General features: G+C 50.1%; 1 protein-coding gene across 2 annotated transcripts in view; it reads left to right on the plus strand.

The window, feature by feature from the left end:
- The window catches only part of NEXMIF (neurite extension and migration factor), a 175051-nt gene extending 162197 nt beyond the window's left edge, over window positions 1-12854 (plus strand). For both annotated transcript variants that reach the window (XM_075106264.1, XM_075106265.1), the window contains 2 exons: window positions 409-4720; window positions 5469-12854. In XM_075106264.1, the coding sequence (XP_074962365.1) occupies window positions 409-4720; window positions 5469-5664 (4508 nt within the window). In that variant the 3' untranslated portion in view covers window positions 5665-12854. The remainder of the gene's footprint in view (window positions 1-408; window positions 4721-5468) is intronic.
- The last annotated feature ends 2729 nt before the right edge of the window (window positions 12855-15583 follow it).

Genomic DNA, 15583 nt, shown 5'->3' on the forward strand with positions numbered 1-15583 from the left:
TTTTTTTTCAGCGTTAATGGGAACAGTTTTATTAGGCTTGTTTTGTTTTTTAATAACCTTGTCAGATTTGAAAGGCAGTATCCAGGTAACGGTATGTATATGAGGAGGAAGGAACGGATGGTTTTGGTTTTTTAGACATACTCTTGTACTTCTTCCAGCTGGCTGCAAGGGGGAGAGTGTTTACCTCTCCCTTCCCTGCACATCACCACGTTGATTAGACCCAGAAGGGAAGGATCGCGCTCCCGCGGGAAGGGTTCTGCCGCTTCCCAAAGGAGCCGTTGGGAAAGGTCGCCACCGAACGCCGGGGAGCAGGGGAGCGGGGTGGCGAGCCCGAGCAGAACTGCAAGGGTTGTAAACCCTCTCTCTTTTCCTTTCCTTTCTCCCTCCCTTCTCCTTCCCACCCCCCAGAATCGCACGCCCTGGATGGCGATGAGAGGCCTTGCACCGCTGCCGAGGCCGCGGTCACGTTCTCAGCCTTGACGACAGCTCAGAAGGAAAACCACGCGTGCCACCGGGCGCTGCCTCCCCTGACTTCAAAGAAGGCCTGCTTGCTGAGCCCCCCGTCGCCTCTGAGGCTCACGGATGTCCCCGAGCACGCCTCGGATGACTCCTCCGCCCACGCCATCTCCCTCACGTCCTGCGTGACGAAGGGCATGAGCTCCTGGTCGCTGCCGGGTGACTGCGAAAAGGCTCCCTTCACCATGATGGAGCCTGGAGGCATGTCGGCGCTGACGGGCGACTGCTTGATGCAGCCAAGCCGGACCTGTCTGGGCTGCTTTATTGAATCAAAGGACGGCATTGATGCAGAGCCGGGAATAAGCTTGAAAGTGGGGGATATAAATAGGGATTATGACACCTGTTCGGTCTCTGATATAGGGATTCACTGCATGAGCACAGGAGAAACCATGAGATATGGGGATCAACTGCTTTCAGACCAGCTTTTAAGCTTCCCTATGCATAAATCGAGGGCAGCGGACAAAAGAGATGCAGAAAAATCTGACAGTGATTCAGAGGACCCCACTCAGAAAAATTATTACGAGGGATTACTATTAGACAAATGCAATGGTGAGGAACCTTTACTAACAAATCCCAACCAGGAATGGGGCTATTTTGAATCTTTCATTAGTGAAAGTAAAATTGAGCTGCTTGACCTCTGCTCCAAAAATGAGCTTTCTGTAAATCTGTTTTCCGAGGAAGACGTGGATAATTACATGTTTGATGACGACGATTCCACCTTGGGAAGCGATGTCTGCTCCCTAAAGATTAGATACGAATCTTTCCAGGATAACGTGCGGGAGAAGACCACCACCCTTCAGGAGGACGCCCAGTTCAACTTCTTCCCCAGCGTGTTCGGCAACTGCACCAAAAGGGACAGCAGGAGCACCCTGAAAAGGGGGCCCGGCGGTGCCGCCGACCCTTCTCAATTCAAATCTGAGGAAGGCATCATCTGGGGGGAGGAGGAAGAGGATGGCGAGGAAGAGGACGGCGAGGAGGAGGAGAAAGCTGCCTTAAATAAATCTTGCAACAGCACGGAGATAGTGCAGTACGTGGGCTCCAAGCGGAGCCACTTCTTGGACTCGGTGAATTCCACGGAGGACTCCGGGGAGTTCAGCGACGACAGCACTTGCACAGACTCCTCCTACGACGTGCTGCGGGATATCAAGGACTGCAGCCGGTACCTGTCCCGCGACCACTCCGGCTCCTTCATTCAGCAGAACTACGGGCTGCGGGCGAAGAGGAAAGTGCGATACAGCGACGACTACCTGTACGATGTGGACTCCATTGAGAACGAGAAGATCCTGGACAAGAAGGAGTGGCTCCCGGATGGGCCCAAGGAAGAGGACGATGACGAGTGGTGCCCCAAGAAACGGCGAAAAGTCTCTCGCAAGGAGCCCCCCGTTATCATCAAGTACATCATCATTAACAGGTTTAAAGGGGAAAAGCATATGCTGGTGAAGCTCAGCAAAGTGGATGCCAACGAGACAACTGTTACCCTAAACGAGGAGCTGCTCAGCAAATACGAGAAGCTAGCCCCACTGAAGGGCTTCTGGCAAGAGAGGCAGCAGAGCCGGCTGGATTTGCTCAGATCGTCTCTCTACCACAAGCAGAATTTCTATCTTAACGGCTCAGATGCTTCGTTCCTCCCTCACCCACGGAAGCGAAAATGCAAGCTAGCAAACAGGCACCGGATTCAAAGAATTAAAGCCATCGAGCAATCAGTGAACAAGCTGGGCTCTTGCTCCTCTGATCACAAGCAGCCTTGCAGCAGTAAAGAGGACGCGGGCCTGAAAGGGCTGCCGGCGTTAGCCATCGCCACCCCCAGCTGTGCCAACGGATTACACGTAAATGACATCACGGGCATCGCCGCCGTGAAATGCAAATCGCAGGAACGGGAGCACAAGGGGACAGAGAGGAAAGTGCTCCGCAGAATCAAATTCAAAAGTGAAGCCAGGTTGAAGTGCAAGAAGATCAAAGCTGCTACCAGTACAGCGGAGGGCTCCCCGGTGCTGGAAAACCAGGACTCTGCAGCGCGTCTGAAGGACGAAAACGCTCCTTGTGCTTCAGACAGCTCCCATCTCCCGGAGTGCCACGAGGATAAGGTTGCTAAAAATTCTCCTTTCCTACCATCCACCTCCTCTTCAGACAAGCCTCTGCCATCTGCTAATATCACCACCAATGTACCCCTGATCCCCGGAGGGTATCTGCAGACGTTGTTAGATGCTTCTGATTTGTCGAGCAACACCGGTATCTCATACTTCGCCCAGCACCCCTCCGAGCAGCAGCAGCACCCGCTCCCCAGCATCGTCCCGGCAGAAAAGCCCTTCCCGGCTCTGCAGCCGGCGCAGAGCTGCGTGCTCTCCCCACCCTCCGAGTCGGAGCTGCAGCAGTCGCCCGGCCACTTGGAGATGGAGCAGAGCAGCTTCGGTAGCATGTGGCCGGCCGGCAAAGCTGCCGGCAGCAACCGCCAGGACTTCCCCGGCGACATGCGGGAGGCGGCCGCGCTGCCGAGCGAGTTCGGCGGCGGCGGCAGCGGCGGTGCCACGGGTGCAGACGGCCTCCCCGCCTCTGGATACACTCAAGTCAATCTGAATAGCAGCAAATTGCTATACCAAAAAAATTACATGCCAGATAGCCAACAAGTGCAGTCTGATGATTCTTATCAGTCATGTCATTTTAATAATGGAGAGGGGCGCTTTCATTTCCAGCGAGGTACACTAAGTACAGATGATGGCAGGCTCATTAGTTTTGATTCAGTGGGTTCATTGTCAGTTAGTTCTAGCAATTACAGTTCTTTAAGTTTAAAGTCTTGCGAAAAGGACGGCGAGGATGATATTAATGACGATTTCTTGGCCCACTGCAGTCCCAAGCTAGTGATCCAGCAGAGCATAGACGAAATCACTCCTTTGAAGGAGTCCACGGACCTTTTAGACATTTCCAACTTCACGCCTGATAAGTTCCGCCAGTCGTCGCTTTCGGAGATGTCCCCTCCGGACACTCCCAACCTGTCCCCGCAGATAGCTGGCTCTGACACCAAGCCCCTGGGCACCCTGAAAGGCTTTCAGGAGAGCCCCCAGGCCGCCCTCAACAGCTCCGAGAAGGTCAAGTGGAACTGCGGGGTCCTGCAGACCGAGGATCAGGCAGATAATGGGTTTGCTTTAAATAATCACCAGTTCCAGTTCCATATGTTCAATGATGAAGATTCTGTCAGCCTTCTCGAAAAGAGTCCATGCTTGTCAACATTTAATGAGCCATCTGGTCAAATTAGCACCAATAGCAAAGTGTCAAAATCGAAGAGGAAAAGTTCATCCAGCAAGAATGTGGGTACAAACCAAAGCTCTTCCCAGAAAGCCACCCGGAAAAAATCGCCCAAAACCAACAAAGGAACCGATAAGCCACAAGGGAAAAACACCAGACAGGCGCCGAAATCTGCCAGGAAAGGGAAAAATGTGGCGGGAGTCAACGGCGAGAAGGCTCCAGCCGTTGGCGGCAGGGTGGTCAACCAGCTGAGCAACGCGGCCACCACCACCACCAAGGGCCTCGCCGAGAGCGCTCAGCATTGCAGCCCAGCCGGGGTGAAACTGGGCAAGCACAATGGGCTCTCCGGAGAATGGGCACTGGGAAAAGAGGGGGGCACGGGCTGGTCGGAAACGAGCCTGGGCAACGCCACCAGCCTCCTGGACGACGATCAGAGGGAGTTTGAGGAACCTTCCAACATCCTGTCCAACATCGCGTCGGGAATGGCGGACGTCCAGAGGTTTATGATGGCCTCCATCGAGCCCTTGTGGGGGCCTGTTGGCCACAACAGCGTTCCAGACATATTCCGGTCACCGGAGTCCAACAGCCTGAAACTAAAAACTCTTAAAATTTTGGCAGGGACATCCCAAGAGTCGAAGAAGAAGGCAAACGGCAGCTCACCGGGAGCAGCGAAGAACCACAAGTCGAACAACAAGGGCTCAAACAAAAACAGCAAAGCTGCAACCTGTGACCCCGGTCGCCCCAACTGCTCAACCGGGTACACCACGGACATTCACGCTCCCTTTTTTGATAAAAACTATAGTAACCTGAGCACTTTAGGCAATAACGGACCTACCCATAAAAAACTCTACCGTCATAAATCCAGTTCGAAATCGCTGAGGGATGAGAACTGTAAAATAAAGCGAACGGACCGCGAACAGCCCCACAAGGACCCCCCAGTGACAGCTGCTTTTGAGAAACTGAGGTAATGCTGCACCAAACTGGCTGGAATGCCCCTTAACCTCCCTCCCACCCGCTAAGCCCGCTGTTCCTCAGTTTTTCCTTCCTGAAAGCAAAAGTTGCATGAAAAAAAACAAAAAACAAACAAAAAAAAAACCACAACAAAAAAAAAGACGTTCCCCTTTCACAGTTTTGGTTGGTTTTGGGTTTTGGGGTTGGTTTTTTTTTTTCGTTTGGGTTTTTAGTTTGGGGTTGGTTTTTTTTTTAAATGCATGAAAATACTTATTACTTGCAAGCTACCTAAAAGAATGACCAATTTTCTGGCTTGGCTGGGGTTAAAACAACTAACAAGGCTACTCTTTTCTGCTGTTTGGCTTCTTCAGTTTTTAATTACTTATTTATTGGGGGGGGGGCGGGAACCACATGATTACATGCTCTTTTTAATGATTTTGACGAGGAAAGACTTTTTTTTTTTTTTTTTTGGAACATTTTGTAAAAAATAAACCACAAAAAAAAAAAAAAGAGGTTATGCATCCAAAAGCCAAGATCTCGAAACGTAAAGGCTCTTTACTTTGCAAATGAGAACTCGTTCCTAATTGAGCTTCACGTGGCAATTTTGAGTGCTTTCTGGCCCCCTCTGCTGTTTATCTCCTAACCTGCATCATCTAAAGCTGCATCTTCTGTACCCGCCCGCCTTTAGCGCGTACGCTCCGTCGTGGTGACTCCAGACGAGCTAACTAAGATGGCATCAAATGTTTGATTTTTTCCTGCAGGGAATCAGACTCCATTCTTCTTAAAGCAGAAACAACATTTTTGGGTTTTCCTGTATTTGAAGAAGAGACTCCCTTTTCTAGAAAGACGGTTGATGTTTGTTTCTTTTTCTTTTTTTGGTTTTTTTTTTTCGGTTGGGGGGTTTTTTTCCCCATCGGCTCCTTTTCGAAATCTGCCTTGTGGTATGTTGAAATGTAAGTGCTGAAATGAAGAGTTTGAAATTGTGGGAATTTTATTATTTGAAAGCAAACCTAATCTGGTATTCTCTGTGAAAGACTGTTTTAAAAGTCATACTGTTGTACAGTAGTTTATGCACTATGACCCACAACAACAAAAAATTGTGCCAAACTATGAACAAGTGACTGTATTGTATATATTTTTACTTCTCTATCAACATTGGGTTGTGAGTGTTTTCTGCAGCTATGCCTTTTGGTTTTACTAGAAACATTCCAGTTGTTAAGTACTAACCACCCCCCTTTGAAAGCACCTGTAACTCACGATGAAAACGATATTGTTCACTTATACAACTTACCAAAAGTTTTATGGACATGACTAAAAGTGTGCCAAATTTACTTACCTCATTTCATGGATTCACCCTGTGGTTTAAAGCTCATAAAGGGAAAAAAAAAAAAAAAAGGAAAAAAAAAAAGGAAAAAAAAGGGGAAAAAAAAAAAGAAAAAAGGAACTTTGAAACCGATGCTGGGAAATGGTAATGTCCTCTCTTTGAAACCATGAGCAGAGAAACGTAATGGTGAAATGTTGAGTTTCATTGTAGGAGAGAGTTGAAATGGTGGAGGAGTTCAGAAAACCACTGACGGTAAGTTTGCCAGGAACTCAAGTGTCTGCATCTAGAGACTACAGAACAGCTGCTTTTCAAGTGTCTGTTTTCTTAAAGCAAAACCTGTAGCCGAAGATCATTTGAAATGCAAAGTTACATTGCTAATTCTTTGTATCTCAGTTTTATATATTTTATAAGAACCTGGGATAAATTCTAAAATAGTTATAAAAACAGAACTAATACGTTTCATACATTTATTGCTATTTACTTTTCCTTTGAGTAGTTTCTTAAACATTTTCGATGCAGAGCCTGTCAAAAGCGCTCTCCTATCATAGCTTTGGTGTTTCCTAAATGTCTAACCTTGCGATGCCAATATAGTTTGAACTTTCAAAAGCAAAGTCATCAGTTTTAAATACAACTCTGAACCTTTTATTTGATTCAGTTCATAAGCTAAGAAAAGAAACAAAAAACGGAGCTATTTGCGATCTCACCAATCAGGGCCGGATCATACATGACTGGACTTTATTAAGACAGCGTTAAGTATTGAATGCTAAATGTATTCTCAAAAGGCCTTATTTGTAACCCTACTCACCACACCCTCGCCCTCCAAGAGGATAACAAACCCAACAAATATCTATTTTCCTTGTGCAACTGAGAGCCTGTGCATTTTGCTGCTGATTTCTTACAAAACCTTGATATGCAAGAGCCCTGCTAACTGGGAGCTATCGGGAGCGGTGGGGTGCGAGGCTTGGATGCGTTTATGCAATAGAAAACGATGAGGAAGAGGAGCCTTAATAGCAGTTGGACGGATCACGGTCTCGACACGGTCCTGAGCATAGAGGTGGTCTTTCGCAGAGGACAGGACTAGACTCGGGTTTCTTTAAAAGTAGAGGGTTTTTTCCGCCCACGTGCAAGGCAAAACAGCAGAAGAGTTTTAAGTTAATTTAGCAAAAAAGCAGACCGAATACTTAAAATTGGAGTTGCAAAGTGTGGATTTAGACTCAAAATGTTTTCAGCGTTTGCAGATCTTGAGGTATAGCTTAGGCTCAGCTCTGCAATCCCAGAGAGAACAGCACAGTAATTGCATTGCATTTAATAGATGAAAGAAGGAAGCCTGAAAAAAAAAAAAAAAGCAATTCTGAAAACCATCCTATAAGTTCATTTATTCCATGAAAAAATGAAATGCTGGTGTTGCCCAGAGGGAGTTGCTCCGGATGAGACCGGTCCCTGGGTACCCCGCAGGTGGGAGCGGGGTGCAGCATCCCACCCCGGCTCTGGCTCCAGGAGGGAGACCCAGAAGATGCTCGGGATCTATTTTGGAGACAGAGCTGTGCTATCGGGCCCCACCCCTGGGCATTTGGCTTTCCTGCAGCCACCATGCTCTCCCCTGCTTCCCCAGCAGCTGTCTTTTCTCTTCATAGGGTCATCAGATACTACAAGCTCCGGCCATAGCCCGTTTTTTCAGCATTTCTCCCACGTGCTGCAGGAGGAGGGGCTGCTAGCTCCCTCCTTTCGGATGTTCAGGCTGCTGCTCCGACGGAGACAGGTCAGGTCCAGGGCTGGGATGTGGCACAGCCCTTCTTTTTGACCCAGAACCATTGTTTGAAAGCACATTTTGACTGGCCTGCACTGTGCTTGTTGTGATTAATATTATGAATATGGGACTTGTAATAAAATACCTTGTACTGAACCAGATAGCAATAGTTATTGCATTCAAGAAATGTGCAATAGGGCATGAATATAAGGCATAAAATGTATCGACTACTTTACTAGATTTTGGAAATCCATGAATACCCAGCTAGGTGTTTCAGGGCAGTGTTAATCACAAATACCAACTGCCTTTTTGCTCTCTTCTTCAGTCCTTCTGTTGCTCCAATTTCGCTGCCGTCTTCAGTTGTCCTCCCCAGTGATCTCTGACCAGGGAGATGCTAAAGAGCCCAGATCCCTCGTGGTGTGGCACGGGCCCTTCTCTGTAGCTGAAAAAGTGATCTCTCTGCCGATTGACCCCAAAGCTCAGAAATTGCCTTGAGCCAACCATTTGCCCTCCTGTCTTGATCTTCACAGAACCATGGAATGGTTTGGGTTGGAAGGACCTTTAAAGCTCATCCAGTCCAACCTCCCTGCAGTGAGCAGGGACATCTTCAGCTAGAGCAGGGTGCTCGGAGCCCCATCCAGCCTGACCTGGCATGTTCCCAGGGATGGGGCATCCACCACCTCTCTGGGCAACCTGGGCCAGTGTCTCAGCACCCCCAGCATAAAACATTTCTTCCTTAAGTCTTTATTTGCAGGGCTGCTCTCAGCCCCTTCATCCCCCAGCCTGTATTGATACCGGGGGATGCCCCGACCCAGGTGCAGCACCTTGCACTTGGCCTTGTTGAACCTCATGAGGCTCACATGGGCCCACTTCTCAGGCTTGTCCAGGTCCCTCTGGATGGCATCGCGTCCCTCAGACATGTCAGCTGCACCACTCAGCTCGGCGTCATCTGCAGACTGCTGAGGGCGCGCTCGATCCCACTGTCTGTGTCACTGATGAAGATGCTAAACAGCACTGGTCCCAGTACGGACCCCTGAGGGACACCACTCATCACTGATCTCCATCTGGGCATTGAGCTGTTGGCCACTGCCCTCTGGATGCGACCATCCAACCAATTCCTCATCCATCCAACAGTCCCCCCATCAAATTTATATCTCTTTGATTTAGAGAGAAGGATGAGGTGGGCAACTGTGTCAAAGGCCTTGCAGAAGTCCAGAGAGATGACATCTGTAGCCCTTCCCGTCTCCACTGATGCGGTCACTCCGTCACAGAAGGCCATTAGGCTGGTCAGGCAGGACCTGCCCTTGGTGAAGCCATGCCGGCTGTCTCAAATCACCTCCCTGTCCTCCATGTGCCTTAGCATGGCTTCTAGAAGGATCTGTTCCATGATCCTCCCAGGCACAGGGTGAGGCCGACAGGTCAGCAGTTCCCAGGATCCTCCTTTTGACCCTTTTTGAAAATGGGTGCAACGTTTCCCTTTTTCCAGTCACCGGGGGGTTCACCTGACTGCCATGACTTCAAATCTCACGGAATGTGTCTCGGCAACTACATCTGCCAATTCCCACAGGCCTCTGGATGCATCTCGTCAGGTCCCAGAGAATTCTGTATGTTCGGGTTCCTCAGGTGGTGACGAACCTGGTCTTCTCTGACAGCGGGAGGGACGTTGCTCCCCCAGTCCCTGCCTTGCGGTCCATCCACTCGAGACGTGTGGGAAGAGGCTGCCGGTGAAGACTGAGGCAAAAAGGTTGTTGAGTACCTCAGCTGCCTTCTCATCCGTTGTTACCACTTTGCCAGTCTGGCCCGCGGGGGAGGTACGCTTCCTTTGACCTTCCTCTTCTGGCTGACGTACCTGTAGAAGCCCTTCTTACTCTTCTTTGCACCCTTTGCCAAGTCCAGCTCCATCCACACCTTGGCCCGCCTGACCCCGTCCCTACACAACCGGGCAGTGTCCCTGTACTCTTCCCAGGGTACCTGTCCCTGCTTCCCCTGCCTGTGCAGTTCCTTCTTGCCCGTTAGTTTGGCCAGCAGGTCTCGACTGAGCCACGCTGGTCTCTTGCCTTCCTTGTCTGATTTCTTACACCTGGGGATTGAGAGCTCTTGCGCTCTATGGAAAGCATCCTTAAAGATCTGCCAGCTCCGTTCTGCTCCCTTGTCCTTGAGGGCAGTTTACCAGGGGTCCTATTGACTAACTCCTTGAATAGCTTGAAGGTTGCTTTCCTAAAACTCATCTCCACCTGCCTATCGCTACCTCAAGGTTTTCATCACTTCCCGCCTTTGCCTCATTCCTTGCCGTACGAGCTCGCCTTTTCCACTTGCCCTTCTTGTCAGTATTGGTTAAATTTTGCTTTTCATGGCGCTGCTCCCAGCTGTGGGAGGAGCGGGATGTCGGTCCCATCCGTCCATGCCCACCATCCGCACACCCCGGGGCTCCCCGTGCCTCCCCGCGGTGGCTCCCGCCTCGGCTCATCCTCTTGCCCAGTCCCAGGGCACTTCCAGCCTCCTCCGTACCTTCTCGTTGGGCTCCTGGCTGTTTGGGGCGACTAATCCAAGCCACACAAAACACGTTTATTCTGCAGCATCCTCTAAAATGTCTTTTATTTTATTTCGCACCACCTCTGGCGGTGTCCCGCGGGCGCCCTGCGAGAGCACCGGTGTCAGTGATGCTCCTCTCCTAAGCCGCGCTGTGCTGGCACACTGCGGTTTGGGTGACTTAAAATCAGCAGCGAAATTAGGAAGCAGAAACCATCCGCTTGCAAAGGAAGGTCATAAAATCCATCCGAGAGCAGACCCATACGGGGCAGCTCAGCGTGAGCCCCTGGCTCTCGCTCCACCTCCCAGCTGGAGGCAGGAGGTGCCTGCGAGCAGGGGAAGGGGGCACTGGCCGCCCTGCTGCAGGAGCGCGGGGCTCCCGCCTTACGGGCAAAGCAGCCGTGTCCCTGCGGCGACTGCGCCGTGCGGAGGATGTCCTGCGGAAGGAAACCCTACAGCAACCTAGCAGTAGCCAGCCCACCCGCAATGGCCATAGTTTTGCTGGAGGTACTTGCATATAGAGGTTTTGTAAATAGAAACATACCAGTGATGGGGATTTAAGTAATCTTTTTTTTTAAAAAAAAAAAAAAAACTTACCAGGTTTACATCTTGCTTTTCTTTTTTTAAGCATAAGAGGGTCGGTTGGTTGGTTTTTTTTTTTTTAAAAAATGGCTTGAGAATAATGATGTGTGGACCAGGTTTAGCCAGGTGTTTCGGGAGGAGGAGGGCGGCAGCACGCAGGGCTGCCCCTTGCTGGCGCTGCACTGTCCTGCCGCGGCCGGGTCTGCGCGGAGAGGAGAAGCCAAGGCTGGCTTCAGCAGCGGCGGTTGCTTCAGCGCAACCATTGCTAGGCGGCTCGCTGATTTAAACAGTCAGGATTGTGGTTATTTTTCGTTTTCGGCATTTTGGCTCAAATGAGCCACGAACCAAAATAACGACGTTTTAAGCATTTTCATCCTTTACCTGCTGGACCACGTTCTTCTTTCCCTGAGGTCCCGATCTAGCAAAGCACTTAGGTGGGAGCTCGCTGCTCGCTGAGTGCTTTCCTGGATGGGAACCGGCCGTTGCTGTTAAGTCACGAGAAAAACTCCCTTGAAGTCAGTGTAAGTGAGAAGAGGATCAGGTGCGTGGACTTCAGTTGGTGCAGGATCAGGCCCTCGGTCTTACTTTCTCAACTCGGTGCGTTGGACTTTGCCTATGCAGCTCCCAGGGGGTCCAGTGGAAGTTGCATGGTTCAAGCCGCTGACATCTATTTGAGAATGTGCCTCTTTATCTCTTCAGCGTGTGAAATAATGCAAAAAAAAAAAAGAAAAAAAAAAGAAAAAATATAAAATAAACAAAGTACAATGTCTGTGGTAGAAGCAAGGCTTTTCAAATCTGTTTCTCAGGTAAACAAGTGACACTAATGACAGTGGAGTAACAGCCATCTAAGGGAATTGGGATCTAAAGCAGGAGGATGCCCTCCATCTCGCAGGATGCTTGGGTTGCCAGACACGTTTACTGAGCCTTTGAACACTTGGTGCAAAAGGAAACAAGAAATAAAATTGGTATTCACCACCACCCTTCGCTAGCTAGATAAACGTCCATTTCAAAAGCACAAAGGGAAGACTTAAACGTAAACTAAACCACACACACACACACAAAAGACAGGTACCAGTTAAACTCCTTTTGTCTCTTACTCCCAGTGGGAAGCAGGGTAGAAATCCAAGGAGCTGCTCTGTTCCGCTGCCCGCGGCGCCGGCTGGGGCATTTCGACTGCTGCCTCCAGAGATGTGAATGTACTGCTCCTTGAGTTCCCTTCCATAGAACTAGAGGCACCTCGTTAGGAAGTTGCTCCTGTTTTATGGTGCTAAAGAAAACTTTTATCCCCCCCTTGAGCATTTAAGAACTATTAAATGGCCCTTTTTATGAATGTAACATATCCATTTCTGTTCCACATTTTACACTGCAATTTTAACATGTTTGGAAATGATTTGCCTTTTTTCTTTTAGAATAAGCTTTATAAATATTCTGTAGAGTCAATTGAAGTATAATTCTTAAGGATCACTCTAAGACGCCTACAAAATCTTGTATATTTTTAAGTGTGCCAATTTGTAAAATATTTTGTAAGTGTATATTTTTCTTAGAAAAGTGCTGTGAAGTGTTTGTATGTGTGAGGTTTCCCTTTTTTTGCACCTTCGGGTGTTAATAAAAGGATGTATACTTAAAAGTTTCTGGTTTTAAAAACCAAAATACAAAGAAAAAAATTAAACTTTTGTTGGGAATTTTGTAATAAAAAGAAATGTTGTGAAAGAGTGTAGTGATATTGTGTAAAGGAAACTGGAAAATTTGTGAGCGCTTTGCTGTTTTATAGATCCTCTTGTAAATTATTCTTGTAATATTTTGGGTTTTGTTGTTCTTGTTGCAAAGGTTTTAAATATTTGTGACTGACTCTGTATGGTGAAAACGTCATATTGTTAACTTGCTGAGTTTTGTTATATTGTTTATGGAATAAATAAAAAAATCAAAAATCTCATTTTAAGATCATATATGAAGAAGAAATTAAAACTGCCGTTTATTGAATATTAGGAATCGTTTCTTTAACCCAGTCGCTACTAGAGATGAGGATCGGGCCGGCTGCCCCCCGCGCACGCGCCTGATCCCAGCCCGCCGGCTTAATCGGGCTGACGCCCGTTACCCGTGAAGCGCGTCGGAGACGGAGGCGCGGCTGCGGATGGGAAGAAGCGGGGGGGAAAGTGGTCAGATGGCGTCTGCTTTAAAGAAGTGTGGCTTTTTTTATTTTTAAATTGAGGAATGGAAATTAAACAGATCGACGCAGAAGGAGTTACCGGTTCGTCTTCCGAGGGCGCGGAGACGGGGCCGGGCAGCGCAGCCAGGCTTGCCCGGAGGGGAGGCTCTTGCCGGCCGCGGGGTCCCCGTCCCGTCAGCGCCCCAGCAGCGCCTGGAAGCAGAACCCCGGACCAGCCTTTCCTGGGAAGGAGCAGGTGGGTGCAGTGAGATGCCCCGCGGTTCTGAGCGCTGCTCAGAGCTTCATTTTCTTGTGGAAAATGCTTTAAAATTTATTTTTTTTTTTTAAATCGCCATTCCTTCCATTAGCGCTTGATAGGAATGAGGCGGAGGGGGGCGTTAATTCAGTGTGAGGTCTTTCCAAGCCCCACCAGCAGAAAGCAGGACATGGTCACCGTGTTCAGCAACCAAATCCCTTGGCAAGGGGGTGGGAAACGACCCCCCAAAAGCAGACCTGGTACCTCTACGCCTCCCTAAGTTTACAAACTGGTTTCAGATGAGCGCTGCCGCCCCCAGAATTGTGCCAGACGGGCACAACGGGGCATAGGATTTCAGTGCTTCCCGCCGGTCGTGTGGATCTTGGTGCCGGGAGCCCGGAGCAGCGAGCGGGGTGAGCGGAAAAAACACCGGGGAAGGCTGTCGGCAGCTCGGCTCTAAGAAGGACCGAACCCGATCGTGTGCTGGCAGGGTCTGCGCTCTGGTAAGTAAAACGTGTAGAGGGGCTGGGCGAAGCCCTTGGCCACCAAAACCATCCAGTCTGCCCTCCCACGTGGCACCGGTCCCACGACCCGCAGACCGGGAACAGCTCTAGCTCCTTAGTGCAGGCCTTGGGCTGAAGTCTTGGGGATGGACTTTTTAACAGGGCCTGTAGCGCTAGGACGAGGGGTGATGGTTTTAGCCTAAAAAAGGGTAGATTCAGACTAGACCTAAGGAAGAAATGTTTTATGCTGAGGGTGCAACACTGGAAGAGGTTGCCCAGAGAGGTGGTGGATGCCCCATCCCTGGGAACATGCCAGGTCAGGCTGGACGGGGCTCTGAGCACCCTGCTCTAGCTGAAGATGTCCCTGCTCACAGCAGGGGGTTGGGTTGGACTGGATGAGCTTTAAAGGTCCTTCCAACCCAAACCCTTCTGTGATTCTACGAAGTCGGTGCGCACGCAGTGACGTTGCAGCAGTGCAAGGCAAAGGGTGATGAGCCAACACAATCGCTCTCCCTGGGCGTCCCCGGCCCGGGGCACACGGCTCCGCAGGGAAGGTGCCAGGAGGAGCCCTACGAGCGGGCGGTGTTGGGGCAAGGGGCGGGCGGGAAGGTTGATGTTTTTCTGAGCTATTATTGCAGGTTGTCTCCAAAATGGGGGTTATGTTGCTCAAAAAACATGCTTTTGAGTCCCTGTTGCAATCCTGTGCTTTCTGCAGCGAGCCCGAGACGCCGACACAACCCCGCAGCTGGCCCAGCCGCCTGCCTGTGCGGCTGCGATGCCGGCAGGTACGTGTTCGATGTTAAGTGGTACCGAACCTTGGGGTGGGGAGATGTGCTGGTGTGTCCTCCCCTGCCCAGGGAGGTCACCCATCGCTGGAGGACCAATTGCTCTTTCAGTTACTGACCCCCTAGGTCCCAGTAAGATGGGTATTTCCCAAGAAATTCCCATTCTTGGGCTCTTTCACAGCTGGCTTGCAGGCTACGAGCTGGCACAGCCGCCAGCCCCCTTCCCACTCAGAAATAAAACTCGGTGCCAAAGCCCTGAGCTCAGCGGCTTCTCCGGCTGCAACGGCTCCTCGTGGTGCGGGTAGCGCCTGCGGTCCCACGTAACTCCCGCAGATGGCTAAGGCTGTAGCTGACAAAATCTAGGCTGTTCCTCAAAGGGGCTCTGCCGTCTCAGGGCTCCTCTGCTGCTCTCACAGATGGTGGCTGCTTCCGTAGAGACTTTTTTCGCTTGCTGCAGCATCCCACCCTCTGAACTTCCTTGAGTTTGGCCGTTTGTCTGCTTCACTTGGTAATTAGAGCTGGCGATCCCAGGCGTGGCTTGATGGAGGGGACTGTCACAGGGTGCTCCCATCTGGGGGCTTCGCGGGTCGGTGGTTTATTGCAGAGCTGAGCAAAGCCGTGAATGTCCGTATACATCCATCAGGTGAGCTGCCGAGAGCTTCTGCTCGGCGGCCGGAGGGGAGAGTCTTCACCTTGGTTTTCCAGACAAGCCCCAGCTCGGAGCTCGCGCACTGCCGTTCTGTAGGAGAGCACTGCACGAATCCTCCTGATTTCCAGTAACCCCACCCTGCTGCTGGCATTGTTTGTCTAAAACTGCAGCTCTAGAAAAGGTGTTGGAAAGAAGGACTCAAGTAATTTCGGTTTCAGCTGTACTTTTGTGGGAAAGCCCGTCAATACAGACGTTTTAATGATTTGCTTCTCAAACCCCGGGGGAGCTATTTTTGATGTGCAGATGCCTCTGAAGTTTGAGCAGGATAAATGTAGCAGCCCCTGCTACAGCAGTC

This window comes from Phalacrocorax aristotelis, chromosome 11 (genome assembly GCF_949628215.1).
Source record: "Phalacrocorax aristotelis chromosome 11, bGulAri2.1, whole genome shotgun sequence".
Classification (NCBI taxonomy): Eukaryota; Metazoa; Chordata; class Aves; order Suliformes; family Phalacrocoracidae; genus Phalacrocorax; species Phalacrocorax aristotelis.